Source organism: Mauremys reevesii, linkage group 7, assembly GCF_016161935.1.
Source record: "Mauremys reevesii isolate NIE-2019 linkage group 7, ASM1616193v1, whole genome shotgun sequence".
In the NCBI taxonomy this organism is placed as follows: Eukaryota; Metazoa; Chordata; order Testudines; family Geoemydidae; genus Mauremys; species Mauremys reevesii.
The window spans coordinates 52,718,754-52,735,346 of record NC_052629.1 but is presented as its reverse complement, the minus strand read 5'-3'; the positions used below and the strand labels follow the sequence as shown (position 1 = coordinate 52,735,346).

General features: G+C 43.5%; 1 protein-coding gene across 8 annotated transcripts in view; it reads right to left on the bottom strand.

The window, feature by feature from the left end:
* Positions 1-843: 843 nt before the first annotated feature.
* The window catches only part of GPRIN2 (G protein regulated inducer of neurite outgrowth 2), a 36,530-nt gene continuing 20,780 nt past the window's right edge, over positions 844-16,593 (bottom strand). For all 8 annotated transcript variants that reach the window (XM_039546345.1, XM_039546346.1, XM_039546347.1 and 5 more), the window contains one exon: positions 844-2,727. In XM_039546345.1, coding sequence (XP_039402279.1) covers positions 908-2,713 — 1,806 coding nt within the window. In that variant the 5' untranslated portion in view covers positions 2,714-2,727 and the 3' untranslated portion in view covers positions 844-907. The remainder of the gene's footprint in view (positions 2,728-16,593) is intronic.

Here is a 16,593-nt window from a genome sequence, read left to right as displayed (position 1 = left end):
GCACTAAGTCCTTTGGATACTTATGTAATTCATTATAACTACACCTCTACACTGTCCTCGGGAGCCAAAAAATCTTACCGCATTATAGATGAAACCGCATTATAGTAAACTTGCTTTGATCTGCGCGCAGCCCCGTCCCCCTGGAGTGCTGCTTTACCGCGTTATATCCGAATTCGTGTTATATCAGGTCGCATTATATCGGGGTAGAGGTGTATATAGACTAATTTAAGTGATGTAGCAGTAGTGTCTTCTATCTATACATTGTCTGTGACATGTGTGATGTATAGAATGAAGTCAGACTAGCAGAATTGAAGTTACTCTGCACATTTATATTACAGATCACTCTTATTAACTATATAGCAATTACAGTGTAATTAATATTATGCCCTTTATATATTACTAAAGTGGTATTTATGGCTCTGTAAAGTCTAAAATGCAATTAAATTATATATTTTTTAAAACAGCATACTATTTCCCCAAACAGTTTCAATGTAATAGGATTTTCACTAAAGAATGTAAGTTGTATTTTTAAAAAGTTTTCCTAACTGTAAATTATTAAAGTACAAAGTACAATAACATGACCTTAAAAGATCTGTCTTTTAGAAAAAAAGTCTATCATTGTTTGTAATATTATTCCCATCTAATACACAAGGACTGAGGAGTACTATAGTAAACAAAAAAGTCAAGGAGCTACAAATATACAACACTTCTGCTTTCTCGGGATCTCCTTGGAGTTTCTTGTTGAGTTCTCAGGTAATAGATTTCCTTGGAGTTTCTTATTTTATGTCAACTCACAGTTTCCCACCCTATTCTAAAGTGACTGGATTGTCCACACTAGCTGCATTAAGTCTTAAGATTCAATGTTTATTTACAAGACAGTTTAAATGTTGCAGTCATGTAGCTATGTTCACTCCACAACAGTATTGGAACGGGCACAGCAGCTTGGGTGTCTCAGAGAGTGCATCATTGTTCTAAATGGCTTTTTCTTTGCCTCTTTAGCTGGAGGTGACTCCTCAGTACTTTTCCTAGAGAGCTCTATAGGCTCTGTCTGGAATTGTTCTATTTGAATTTCAAGATGTTTTTGAATGGCTAACCCAAGAACTTCTGGGTCCACGGCTGCCCCATATACTTCCCATGTCATCCCTTCATCATCCCATCTCACTTCACGTACTGGAGACTTTGGGGCCTCTTGGTCATATTCTAAATTAACCTCTGGGAACACATGAGGGTGACCTTCAGCTACAACAGATGGGCTTGTGGCCACAGACTTGCATTCCATTGTTGAAATGGTTTGTACCTCTGCATCTTTGCACTCCAGAGGAGATTTCAGTTCTTTGGTTAAGTCATTCATAGAGGTCATAGTCCATGTGTCTTTAGTCTTCATCATCATGTCTGCACATTGCTGGTCATGCAACACAATGTAAGAAGGCTTCATTTCCTGTTGAGCTCTGCTCTGTTGAACGCAGTGCTGAGCATGTGACAGATGCTCCCCAGGAACACTACAGCATTTCAGGATTCGCTTTGCATCCAGACCTGATTCACTAACAGATGACACCAGTTTAGGAAAGATCATCATATCTGAAGTAGGCAAGGACTGACAGTATCCAGGAGTTACCTGTTCTCTTCCCAATTCACTAACTGAGCATACCAACCTTGGAACGAGTTGAAGAGATGGTATTGGCAAAGAATGGCAATAGGCAGAAACAGTGCCGTCTATCTTCATAGCAGAGTCCTGCCTTGCACTGCAGGGTAGGGCAGTGCTGTTGTGAATTGTCATCACTGTGGGAGAGTATATACTGCTTGACACATTATTGTAAGTCATGCCACCTTGACTAAGCCCAATTGATTGACTGCACATTGTCCTGTTTGGGAAACCACTTCCTGGCGTGTGTGGTCCTAGAACAGCAGTGTGAAATGTTCCAGGATCTGTATAAATGGTAGTGTTATGTGTTATACCACCACTGTCAAAGCTGTTTGTGGGCACTTTTTGGTCTCTATGTGACATGGGAATCTGAGTCACCCAGTTTTGATAGTTAGGAGTATTTTCATATGTTCCAGAGCCATATCTCGGTCTTTGGAAAGACGTGTTATGCACTGATGTATCAGAACTACTGCTAGAAGAACTTATAATAGAGTGCGTGGCACTGGTTTCCATGTGGGCAACAGAACTCTGCTGCTTGCAACTGCATGTTAGGTCAGAATGGCTTCTTTGGACTGCAGCTTCCAGTCCTTCCATTCTATTCATACTTTGCTGGTGTGTATCACAGACTGAAGAAATGTTCTCAACAGTGCTACTCTTGACATGCATCTTAGTGTCCTTTCCTTCCAGGGATATTGGAGTCTGGTCAACAGTCAGGAAGTGGTTTGTTGTCGTAGCTCTGTTCTGCACATTATCACCTGGTGACTGATCACTTGTCGTTCTGACAGCCGATGAACTTTCCACCATTCCAGACTGTGTGGAAGACCATTCAGAACTAGGGGTACTTCCCACATAATTCTCGCTCACCTGTGTTTGGCAGACAGTACTACTGAGACTCTTCTTGAGATCTTGCTTGTTGCTCTGTCTTTCATCAGAACTCACTTGCCCAATGCATGCCAGACTTGAGGAGCTCTTAGATAGAGGGTGGCTGTTTAGATTCAGGGGACGGTGGCAAACAGAATTTAGTGTTTCCTGATGGGAATGGGTTTGGACCCGGTGGCTGTTGGCTGCCATGGCAAATAAGAGACCTGCAGGAAGGAAAGAGACTTTAAAAACCAATTCAAGAAGGAATATGTAAGTAGCGATACTCAAGATCAGGAAATACTCATCATCCCTATGGATCCACTGCTTAGGCTTCCCTTGCTTTTTATAGTCAAGAGCATGTGCCTCCAGAGATCAAAATACAACATCTTTCTTTATCCTCAAGTGGATCAGCTTGTTTTTACCATTAAGATTGTTATACAAAGGATTTTTTCCCCAAATTGGGTTTGTACTTCAAGATACAGAAAGAGTTTTTACACATTATAAGTAAGTATCAACAATGTCAAGTCTCTCCTGAGTTTACTGAAAAACACTTTTTCCGGTGTCCAGAGACAGGCACTGTGACCGCCCACAACTTAACTGAAGGGGAGGCAGGTTTTTAAACAAAGATGAACACTCAGGAGAAAAGTTATTAGGAACCTAAGTTAAACACCTGGTGTCACAAACAAAAAACAAAAATGTTTTCAACAGTCTGACTAAAAATTCTTTCCTCTCACAGCTGTTCAGCTTTTAGTTCCATGTGATGTCATAATTTTCACAAATTATCCAGTCATCGAGTCTTAAAGCATAAATTGTATTTAAGTTTCTAAATTGGAAAAAAAATCAATTCTCTCTCCCCCCTCCCCCAAACAAGCAGAACATCCTTTCAAGCCTTATTTATATATTGTTTAAAAAAAGTGAAAGAGGAGACTATTTTGCTGCTAGCAGTACACACAAACACACACTGCATATAGTCTAAATTTATCCCTTTCCTTGCGGTTACCTTAACACACATACACCCACCCACCCAACCACAATTCAGATTACTGCTGGGTTTCCCCTGCTATCTGTCCTACCACAGAGAGACAGTCATGGCCATTTAAACTTCAAGGTTGCAGTTATAGGATCCACCAGGTGAGTTAGCAGAAGAGCTCTAACAAGGCCAATTCAATAAGGTTGGATGAGGCCCATTCCCAACAGCTGACAAGAAGTTCACCCCTTCTTGTCAACTGCTGGGGATGGGCCACATCCACCCTGATTGAACTGGCCTCATTAACAGACACCCCCACACTCCCCATCACGTGGTAAGGCAACTCCCATCTGTTCATATGCTGTATATTTATACCTGCCTACTGTATTTTTCACTCCATGCATCTGATGAAGTGGGTTTTAGCCCACAAAAGCTTATGCCCAAATGAATGTGTTAGTCTCTAAGGTGCCACAAGGATGCATCCAACGAAGTGGGTATTCACCCACAAAAGCTCATGCTCCAAAACGTTTGTTAGTCTATAAGGTGCCACAGGACTCTTTGCTGCTTTTACAGATCCAGATTAACACGGCTACCCCTCTGATAAAAGACGCCTTGTTGTTTTTGCTGATACAGACTCACATGGCTACCCCTCTAAAACCAGAAGATTTCTGCAGCTCAGACCAGGGTTTCCTTTTGCAAATTGCCTTAAGAACCCAGAAGTTCATATTAATTGTTGAAGCTAATATCCAACAGCAAGGTGAAAAATACTCATTTACAACTTCTGTCTTTGACAAGAGAACTAGCTAACTTCTGTTAAGAACATACTTGCTTCTACTGCCTGGTATAGAATTATTTGCCTCTATGACCCCTACAAATGTTTATATTTATGTTAATATTTCCTCATTTAGGAGAAACTGTAATAGTAACAGTCTTGTTTTTAACCAGATTTAACAGGCCCCTAAGTAGCTTCTTCCAGTGGCTTTCTTTTTAATATCATTTATTCTATTCTCCTGCTGTTGCAACATCTTGCATTGACTATTTGGCCTATTCACCTTCCTTTCTCTCACCAGACACTTTGATGTATAATTGAAGTGAAATTATTTGAACAGCTTTCTGCAACAGCAGAATGTATTCAAAAGAACAGACTCCATTTTTCATTTTTAAAAATCTTCTACCCAACCAACACATAGTTAAAATCAAGCTGCAGCATTTAATTTATTAGCATGCATTTAAGTGGCCAACTCAAAGTAATTTTCTTATATAGAAGTACAGATGAAAGTGTTCCTAAATTTCATGCCTCAGGGCTTCAGGGGATTGTCAGTAGAGGTCCAGAAGGAAATATTTTCTCCCACCCAATGTATTTCAAGTTTGTTTCCCCGCCCATCCTCTGAAGCATCAAAAAGGGCCATGGCTGGAGATGGGACACTGAAAAGGGCAGGCTGGAACTTGGAGATGGTACTGAGAATTCTCTCATTCGGATGTTGGCTGGTGGATCTTTTCTAGTTAGCTCAGACTTGTACTGGTCACCATTTTTGGGGTCGGGGAGGAACTCTACCCCAGATCAGATTGGCAGAAATCTGGAGGGGGTTTCATCTTTCTCTGTAGCATGGGGCATTGGTTGCTTCCTAGGATAATCAGGGTGCAGCTCACCAAATCAATTGGTTGCCATTGCAGCAGCCTCTCGGGCATTTGTGCACCATGGCTTCTCCTATTCTTTACTGTAGCATACAGTATTTTAGTCTCCTGAGGGCTGTAATACTGAGTCTAATCCAGGTTTTTGGGCTCCATACTGGGTAACTGGGTGGGGATTAACGGCCTGTGATGTCCAGGAGGTCGGACTAGATGATCTGGCATTCCCTTCTGGCCTTAACCTTTGTGACTATGTAAGTCCCAATGTTTTTAAGAACTTTTAAGCAAATGAACACTGCATATTCTGGCTTTGAAATCATTCACAAATACATGATTCATGCCATTAGAATGCATTTCAAAGAAGAACTTTAGTTCTTGGGACAAGAAGGCTAGATGTAGCTGATAAATTCATCGCACAAGAACAAAAATACCCTGTAAATAGATCAAAATACTCTGCTCATCTCTCAGGAAATGGCCCAATCCCTGAAGAGAAGGCGAGGGCACCTAATACAGCCACCTTTCTTCTGGCTGGCAGAGGAGGAGGAGAGTAACAGGAATAAGTTCATGTGCTTACATGGTTCCCAATCATTTACATATTGGGGGTTTACAAGATCTTTTAAATGTCAATTTTAAGATGTTTGGGGAAGGGACTGCCCCAGTGTATGCACACAGCAGCTAGCACAACTGCAGAGTTGGGCTATTCTAACTGTTCTTCTCGGTGTCCTGTAATCAAATAAATAATTGCCTATCATTTATTTTCATATTTTGTTTGCTTGTATCCCCCAATTCTATACAGACTAATGTCCCACTAATTAGCAGGATTAATTCCTTTCATATATATAATATTAATAAATGTAAACTGTCCCCTCAGATGATGCAGCCGGAAACACATGGGGCTGGGACACTACTGGAGCCCCAAAGGGTCCCCCACTCTCTCTGCTGCTGTCCAAGGATGGAACAACAGTTGAGGAAGTCTGCTGATCAATTATGGAGTCCATGCTCCTCTGTCCCTGCTATCTGGGACTGTGAGACCTGCCTGTTGCGTAGCCCCTACTCAGTCACCCTTCTCTCCCACACCCAACGGTTAGTCTCCCAACTTCAGAGAAAAGCTCATACACCAGATTACTGAGGGCATTAACCAGTGCTGCTAGATGGGGGGTGGCAAGGGCTGCAGGGGCCATGAACCCCTGGAGTCCTGGTTCCACAGAGATGTAAAGTGCTCAGGTAACTGCCTCTACCTAACCCCAGTGCTATACCCTTCTTACTCTGATCATCTGTGACAGCAACATGATGTTCCCAATGACAAATCTGCTACAAAAGCAACATGTGATAGGTACTGGAGTGCACAGTCAGAAGGCAATGACGGACAACAACCACTTGCTGTCAGTATGAATAACTCATTCTGTACAACTCTACTGCTACCCCATAACTGAAAGTGTTTAGAAAATCCCATTCAGAGAGCACTTGAGAAGTGAAGCAAGCAATAAGAATGAGACCTCGTTTTTTTAACACATTTCACTGGTCCAGCTCTCTCACAGTGCACACATGGGCCCAGTCCTGTGTACAGATACACCAGCTCGCATATCTTTCCAAATGTACTCTAAATGAAGTGAATAAGAGTAAATGCCAGAGTACAACTGTATGCATGGGCATAACTGATTGCAAGGTGAGGGCTTTAGATTTAAACTGTTAGGGCAGGGATTTTGTCTTCCTACACATCTGTAAAGACCCTAAGACACCAATGATGCTAACCCAGGGGTGAGCAACTACGACCCACGGGCCGTATCAGGGCTTTGTATCTGGCCCGCGACGCTGACAGCACCACGTCCCTGCGGCCCCCGGACGGGGGGGGCAGAGGGCTCCATGCATTGCTCTTGCCTCCAGGCACCCCCCCCACAGCTCCTATTGGCTGCGAACGGGGAACTGCAGCCAATGGGAGCTTCGGGGGAGGTATCTGGAGGCGTGGCAAGGGCAGTGCATGCAGAGCCCTCCGCCCCCCTTTTCCCAGGGGCCGCAGAGCTTCCTGGAGCGTCGCGGGGCTGGGGACAGGGCAGGCATGCAGGGAGCCTGCCCTGGCCCCAGTGTGCGCCGCTGCCATCCCAGAGCTGCTTGAGGTAAGTGGCATCAGACCGGAGCCCGAACCCCTCCTGTACCCACCCCCCAAACTCCCTGGCCTAAGCCCCCTGCCTGCACCTTGTACCCCTCCTGCACCCCAACCCCCTGCCCTGAGCCCCTTGCCACACCCCACACCCTTCCTGCACCCCAACCCCCTGCCCTGAACCCCCTCATGCATCCTGCACCCCAACAGCATGCCCTGAGCTCCCTGCTACACCCTGTGCACCCCAACCCCCTGCCCTGAGCCCCCTGCCTCACCCCGCATCCCTCCTGCACCCCACCCCACTGCCCTGAGCCCCTTCCCACAATCTGCACCCCTCCTACACCCTTGCCCTGAGCTTCCTCCTGCACTCTGCACACCTCCTGCACCCCAACCCCCTTCCCTGAGCCACCTCATACACCCTGCACCCCTCCTCTGCCCCAATCCCTTGCCCTGAGCCCTTTCCTGCACACCACACCCCCCTCCCACACCCTACACTCCCTCCCATCCCCAACCCCCTGCCCCGCATACAATTTCCCCACCCAGATGTGGCCCTCAGCCCAAAAACTTTGCCCGCCCCTGTGCTAACCAATATTTCACAATTGCCATTTCTTCAGCCACAAGATCTATAAGTCTCAGATGAGAGGAAGTCTCCAATACAGCAAAGAGAAGGTAGAGATATAGGGCTGATCCTACTCCCATTGAAGTCTACAGGAATTTTTCCAGGGACACACCTCATGAAACTTGTAAGATTTGGGAGGTAAAGATCTGTTAACACATCAAAGTATTAACAAAACTTTTTACATTACAGTAAACAGTGCAACAGAGCCTGAGGGGGGATTTGAATGTCAGATTCAGGTGCAGAATCACTAATATGGCAGAAACACTTTTACATGAACTTATGATCTATTGCCATAACAACATCAGCTGAAAACTTCAACGATTAAGTTTTCAATAGAATTCCAAAAAGGAACAACTATTTTATAAAATCGTGTTTGTCTCCCTTGATGCTATCCACACGTACAGATAATTTTAAACACAGCTACACTGAGTAACTGAACACCAGTGGATTAGGAAGCCAATCTCACATCTGTGGTTATTTCACTCTATGAAGAGCAAATAAATTATTGCTTTACTGAGTTAGCATTCTAAATTTGGTTATTGTTCAGATACATGTATATTCGATTCTGATACAGGATAAATATTGCTCTTGGTACCCAGGACCTCAAAATAATGGAAACAGTCACTTTATTATTCCGTGAATAAAAAAATTAAAAATGATTATACAAAAAGGGAAACTCCCTAACAATAACTTTAGGATAGAGTTAAGGATGGTAAAAGATATACCTTCCAACAAGATGAACAAACCTCTATTAGAGCAACATACTTTACAAACATGCTCCCCCCAGCCCCACCAATATCAGGAAATTCAAAGGAAAGTTTCCACAAACATCCTCATCTTTCCCCGCAATTCCACACCCTTTTTCTACCTGTAGATCCTATTCTCCTCAGTCCTTTGTAATAATCCATGACAAATCACCCACCCACCAAATATTGTCCAGAGCCCGAGGTCTCTTTCAGTCCATAGACATACCTATCTTAATTCTGGCTCATATAGAGTGTGAGTTGGTAATTAATACTTAGCTCTTACAAGGCCCGTTCACCCATAGATCTCAAAGCACCTTACAAAAGAGAAAAAACATCATTATTTCCATTTGTAAAATGAGGAACTGAGGATCCGTGATGTGAAGAGACTTTCCCATGGTCACATGGCAAGTGAACAGTACACTGTTGTGTGACTTACACTATGATATACCTTTATTCCCAAGTGGGGGCAAGGGATGCTCACTCCTGCTTCTTAATCTTCCCTCTACTACCCTCCATCTTTCCTTCTAACAATCAGACCTGCCAACACTATGGGTTTCTGACCCTCCTGTAGGCGGATGGGGGAAACCCAGTCATTCTACAGAGAAATCGCACATTAACTGGTACGGTTGCATTCTCAGTAAGCAAGATAATGGGGAAGTACAGCCAGTTAATGCTGCTGCATATGCTGAGGAGCTGCCTCCTCCTCCTTCCCTCTGTCACTAACCCATACACAAAAGGCTGGGAGCACCACTGAAGCACCCAGCCCTTTCATCTCAGAGCCTCCTGAAGTGTAGACATGGGGCAGGGAGGTACGTGCAGAACTAATTAAATGGCACTCCTGGGGATGGGTCTGTCATGCCATCAGGCAGTACTTTACACAAACTTAAAAAGAAAAGGCTTTGCATCACAAAGGATTGGCAGGTATGTAATTCAGATCACGCACACTCACCTTCCCTCCAAAACTCTGCATTCTAGTGACTAGCCTACAAAATGCTGCAGACTTGAACCTCCAAAGTCCAGAAAAACCCATCATCATCTCCCCATACACTGTGTCCTTATGGCATAGAGGCACCACTCTATATACCATTCATCCTTCCAATATACACCAGAGAGATTCTCTTCCACATACTGGGTTACGTGCAGTGTACCTACAAATTCTCCTTTTGAAGAGGGGAAAGGGGTGGGCACACATCCCAGCAATTATACCAAAATGTATATCTTCACAAAAGCCATACTGGTGTCATGAGAATGGTATGTATAAAATGTGGATCACTGCTAAAGTAATTTACGTAGTCAATGGGGCACATTTACATTTTGTGACGAAGCGGATCAGAAACTTGGATACACATATAGAGCACGGGTAGGGATAAAGGCAGAGTTAAAGCTGGGGAACTTGAAGATCTGAAGTCCCTTTCTTTCAGTGTGTCGGGTGAAGGAATTGCTTTGTTTTATTTTAAATTAAACAAAACACCTGTGAGGTTCATTCTATTTAAAGATAGTTAGATTATTTACATTGACTTTATGTGAAAGATTTTAGTTCGAGAACCTGAAGACGTCTGCACTTGGATACATGAACAAGAAAGGATGCCATTTGAGGTAGATATGTTATGGGTATATACAAAATCTGTTAGACAAGCACAGAAAGGATTAGGATAGAAATGGAATTAACATCTACTATTTTTGGCTTAGCTTCAGATGGCTGCATGAGGGGATCTAGGATGCTTTCACTAATTCCACTGAACTACTTTACTTGAAAGCAACAAATTTGTGTGTTTTGCTATGACTTATGATTAAAGTTGTGACCTATTTAATGCATTAGTAAATTTAGTATAAGGATATTACATTTTGTGAATTTTACTAATTGAGATTTACTGAGAAATTACTATGCCTAAATTAATTCCTCAATTTTTAAAAAATATTTCATGCATATGTTTTCAATTACAATTTTGAAAACAGAACGTAAATGGATACAATGCAAAACAATCTATAAAACCATGTTGCCATCTGGATCAAGTTTTCAAAGCAAGTGGTATTACATATGCACAATACCAGCAATAATCTTTCTACATAGACTTTTTAGTATTATTCATTTTGCAAGTGATAATTTTGATGAAGACAAAACTTTGTCTTTCTTCCATGGTTTGAATCAATTACCTGACACCTACTAGCTCCAGGATAATCCTACTAGGCAAAGTACAAAATGCCTGCATCCCCATGCACCCCAAAGCCATGTGCATCTGTAATTTAAATAAATTAAATATTTGTGTTTCATTGCTATTGCTTAACTATAACCTTGTCAATCAATTTTCAGGTTAATTTTTTTAAAACATAATTTATCACTTGGGCTGACCAAATAACAGTAAAATATATTTGTCAATGAGTTTTTACACATGTCAAATATATACATCAAGAATTATTTGAGCTGTTACAAAGCTGGATGAATACCAGTGAGATCCATTAAAAAATGCCACCCACCTGCATCAACAGGTGGGGGGAAATTGATGGGGGGACAGTCCCAGTAGCGACACAGAGAAGCACCTCTGTCGGGGGCATCATTTTGGGGGCGGGACCTTCCACTGCCTAGGGTGCCAAAAAAGCTGGCGGCGCTCCTGAGCCCAGCAGAGGGGCCATGTGGAACCTCTTTCAGTTCCATTCCAGCAGCCCACCCTACCCACCCAAACTAGGAATGGAAACGTGGCCTGACATACTGCAGGTCTAGCCAATCGTTCGTGGGGTCAGGAAGGAATTTTTTTCTCCCATGGGTCAAACTGGTGGAGGACCAGGGAGTTTTTTGTCTTCTTCACAGCACCTGCAAGCAACAGGGGGTTAAGTAGGAACACACATGTTACCTAACTGAGGTACTGGGGTGGTGTTACTTACTCGTCACAACTTGCAGCCAGTTTTCAGTGTGGTTGAGAGAATAAAATGAACAGTTCTCAGAGGTAAAAGACCTGGAATTTTGATGATGGGCCTTGGGCTCATATGATAGGGTGAGACTTTGTGGCCCTCATGGGCCGAGGTCCCCAATCCTGCTACACCCTCTGTCCCCCTCGTGGAGGGAAGGGTGCTAGGTAGGATTCAGAGAGAGTCCTGGTGGGTAGGCTGAGGAGAGCTTACCCAATATTGTGGGTTATACATTAAGGAGCCCTGTAACCCTAGCACCAGTTATGGGTTATATGGTAAGGAGCCCTGTAACACCTACAATGAAACCCATTAAATGCCTAGCATAGGCAAGTATGGGTAGTACTCCCTTGTGCTAAAAGTTTAATAAAATTTGAGGGCTACCACTTAATCCCATGCGTGTATCCGTCTTAATTTTGCCATTTTTTCCACGTCAATTTACTCAATACTATTAAACAAGCCCTACTTATTACTACCCCTCAATTGCTTTTGTTATAGCTCCCTCCTTTCCTGGCTTCACTACACATTATCTTTTCCTTGTCCCTCACTTATAGGGTCACTGTCCAGGGGCAACATGCAGGTGAGAAACCAACAAGTGCCCCCTAAACTGGTGGGGAAGAGGAAGAGATTCTTCCCATGGTACTGCTCTTTCCCATTTTCTTACCCAGTGCTTGCTTCAGCAGCTCTTCAGAGTTTTCACAAGCATTAATAGCATGAAATTGACCTGATTCTTGTCAGTTTTCCTACCTCCCACAGGGGGTTCTAGTAGTAGGAGTGAAAATTAGTAAGAGCAATTTTCAGCTTGCTATGGCTTTGGAAAGCTATGAGGAGCAGCAGGTGCTGTTTGTCTGTAAATCTGGGAAGACAACACTGCATCAGTGGGTCCCAACTCTGCACTCCCTGCACATGCCCAACGTCAAAAAGTCAATAAAGAGAAAATATATGACATACAAGATTTGTTGATCTAGTTGCTTTTATAGCTCCATCATCCTAGCATCCAAGTGCCTATTAGCATCCTCATAACTGCGTAACGGACAACAAATCAGTTTCTCAACTCTTGTCTGTTTATAAATAGCACAAAAGTTTTAGCATCAGAGCTTAATAGCTCTTTGAGTAGTGAGCTCTCTTCTCCCTTGAAAAACTGCTGTGTCTCAATTCATATATTGCATGTTAAAGACTTTAATAGGCTCTTCTGTGATACTTGTCACTATGATATCTGGACACCTCACAAAAGCCCTGTGAGATAGGGAGGTATTATTGTGCACATTGTAGAGGAACTAAAAGAGAAATTAAGCTGGAATTGTATAAACGCTTGCACTGGGACATCACTGATTCTACACACAGTGGTGATGCTAAACATGTGAGTTACTGTTTGCAAGATTTGGACCTAAAGGAAAATTTATTTTCCCTAGTGCTAAGTTCATGATTTAGAAAGCCCACCCAAAATCTGATTTACCCTATGTTTCATCCACTTATTGCCATGGCACTTTTAAATTAAAATCTGAACTAATAATAGATTTGTGTGTGCCACTAATCACACGTTAGATGATAAAAGTGAAAGTTTTTTTTTTAAAATCTTAAACCACTGATGCTGTTTATTTTTTTTATCTTACTCATTGTATAATTAAAAAGACTTATTTTCACTTTCTGGTTCTCATGAAGTAACACTGCGTAGCACTATTTGAATGGCTAAATGCTGCAGGAAAATATTTAGGTCCAGACAAAATAAAACCAATTTTACTGGAATACACTTTAAGCAATGGAAATTATTCCTTTAAAAATACACTCTAGATTTTGGGCTTTAAGTCAACCCAACAGCATCCTTCTAACTAATTGAATATGTACATAACACGATGTCTAATGCTCTATACAGTATATACACACACATGGGTGGCAAGTTTGTAAAAATTTTGGTGGGGCCCAGAACCCGCCCCCAACTCCGCCCCCCCAACTCCGCCCCCACCTGCCTAAGGCTCTGGGAGGGGGCTTGGCGGGGGAGGTCTGGGGTGCAGATCCTGGGCTGGGGATTAGGGTGCAGGAAGGGTGCTGGGTGCAGGCTCTGGGCTGGGGCAGGGGGTGGGTGTGCAGGAGGGGGTGAAGGGTGCAGGCTTTGGGATGGAGTTTGGGGTTGGGAAGGGGTGTATGGGAAGGGGGAGGGAGTTTGGGGATAGGAGGAGTGCAGGGTGAGGACTGTGGGGCTGAGGATGAGGGGTACATGATGCAGGAGGGGGCTCAGGGCTAGGGAAGAGGGTTGGGCTGTGGGGTGAGGGCTGTGGATGAGGGGTTCATGATGCGAGGGGGCTCAGGGCTAGGGAAGAGGGTTGGGCTGTGGGTGAGGGCTGTGGATGAGGGGTTCATGATGCAGGAGGGGGCTCAGGGCTAGGGCAGAGGTTTGGAGTGTGGGGTGAGGGCTGTGGATGAGGGGTTCATGATGTGGGGACGCTCAGGGCTGGGGCAGAGGATTAGGGTGCGGGGGGAATGAGGGCTCTGGCTGGGGCTGAGGGTTTGGGGTTGGAGAGGCTCAGGGTAAGGGCAGCCTGCCTTGCCAGTACTGGCGGAGGGCAGGCACTAGGACCCTGCGGCAGCAGACAGCAAATCTGCTGGGAGCCCTCCGGGCAGCAGGCAGGGGAGAGGCGCGCTGCGTTCTGTCAGGCAGGGACGCAACACAACGCGGCGGAGGGGGGGGAACACGCGGAGGGGGGGTGGCAGGCGGGGGCTGGGACCTGCTCCAGGCAGGGTCGCGGCGGCGGGGGGAGACCTGCGGTGGCCGGGGCCGATCCAGGCAGGACCGGGGGGCGGGAAGAGACCCAGCTCCAACTATTGCTGGAGCAGGGCGCCCAGCCCTGAATATTGCTGGGGCCCGGGCCCCACACAAATATATAACCTGCCGCCCATGTACACACAGGTTAGTTACAGTCGCTGATTTCAGGTCTGGATTTGATTTGATTTTAGTATGTAACCCTGAAAAATACTCTCCAGCCCAAAGAAAAATGATTATTTTCAGTTACTTGGCTTTGCAATCCCATCATTCCTGTACCAAGTCTGTGCAACAGCCCCAACTGGCATGAAACTTCACATTACACAAATTAAATAAATAATCTCTTTTATCTGTGAAAAGGAATTTGAATGATTACCTGACCCATTGAATTTTGCAGAACTTTCCATGAAACAGAATTCTACTACCCTCTGTGCCAATGCACTATGTCTACCATTTCCTGCCACAAAAATGGGTGACACACACAATTCTCACCAGATGGCAGTAATCTCCAGAAATTGTACCACTTTTGATCCATGTTCTCTGCATTTCACACTGAAACATTTGATTATGGAGATCCAAATATTTTGTACTAAGTTTCTAAACAGTATTAAGACTGAATATATATCTTGCTCTCTCTCTCTTCACACACACTTCATCTATGATAGTGATAACCTTGGGATAAATTGCATTCATCATGCACATTTGATTGCCTCACCTGCACTTTGTCCCCTAGTCCATCTCGGTCAGAAAATATTCCAAATCTTATCATGAAGTCCATGGCATTCTAAACTTGTAACTTTTTAAAAATAAAATCTGTCCCTAAAACTTTTCATTGTCCCCTCCCCTACCAAAATATGGATTTACTCCTCCAAATTACATTGATACTAAACAAGTCAAATTCAGTTCTAGAGTAAAGGTTTAAAGTGCAATTTACTCTGAAGAATGACTATACATAAACCTCACCATCTTACTCAAAAAATTTGACTGCCAATACACACAACTCATGTGCTAAGCTCTGACTGCTCTCTTTACTCTCACACTACGTCTTCACTACCCGCCGTATCGGCTGGTAGCAATCGATTTCTCGGGGATCGATATATCGCGTCTCATCTAGACGCGATATATCGATCCCCGAATAAACTCCGGTCGACTCCAGAACTCCACCAACCCGAACGGAGGTAGCGGAGTCGACATGGAGAGCCGCGGACGTCGATCCCACGCCATGAGGACGGTAGGTAATTCGATCTAAGATACTTCGACTTCAGCTACGTTATTCACGTAGCTGAAGTTGCGTATCTTAGATCGATTTCCCCCCGTAGTGTAGACCAGCCCTCATTGACATTGCAGAGCCGACGTAGCTAAAAGAACCGAACATTCTTTTCCATTTAAAACACTATTGTTTTCTAAGTTATAATCAATTACATCTGTGAAACCCTACTGAAGTGAGTAGGGCTGTCTCAGTGTTACTAAACATTTAATTTGATCGCAGCACCTTTATTATGGTGATAATGCACGAGATACAAAATGCCCGGTTTTGACTCTGAGCCCAGGTACAGATGCCAAGTGGGGGTTGGGGTTAACATGTTAACAGAACACATTTGAAACAGAAGTACTCAAAGACACAACATACAACTCTCTATTGTCATCAGTATAAAGACACTTATCTGTCTTTCAAATATTGACCCACTCTGAGAACAAGCTATCAGGGTTAGAACCAGGAACTTTCCACCAACAGAAAGCCAAGAATCTTTCTTTGCTAATAGAATGAGATTTGTCTGGGGGCTTGGGAAAAAACACACACAAGATACTGGACTTTTTAGAACACAACATACATAGAAAAGCTATTTTAGATCATTTCTAAGCTGCCTTTATTGTATTTTGTTTTGCGATGGGAGTTTTAAAAGAGCTCAGTGTTGGCCTAAACGTTCCTGCCACCAAAGCGGAGATTTTTATCACAACTTCCAGAGACAAGAGTTAGGTCAACATTGTGCCCTTTGGAAAGTCCCTTCCTTAATTATTCCAAGATACCATACAGCTGGATATCTAATACTAAGAGAGCCTCTTTTTATGGATGGAGAGATGTGATAAATAGGACAGAACAGAAAAAAAAATTTTTTTTTGTACATTGTGACTTGTACAGAAAATATGTTGCAATATAAAGGTTTGATACTAGTATATATGGAAAGGGTATGATGACTAGAGCTGTATGGGTGTTTGCATTTCCTCCAGTAGGTGAAGGGAGCCTTGTGAAACAAGTGAAAGTGCCATAAAAGTTATATAACTGACTGTATTTTAATCTTAGGGCAGAATCAATCTATTATTTTACAACTCTGTTATCTAGAAATCCGCAGCAGCTTTATTTAGCTAGTTAT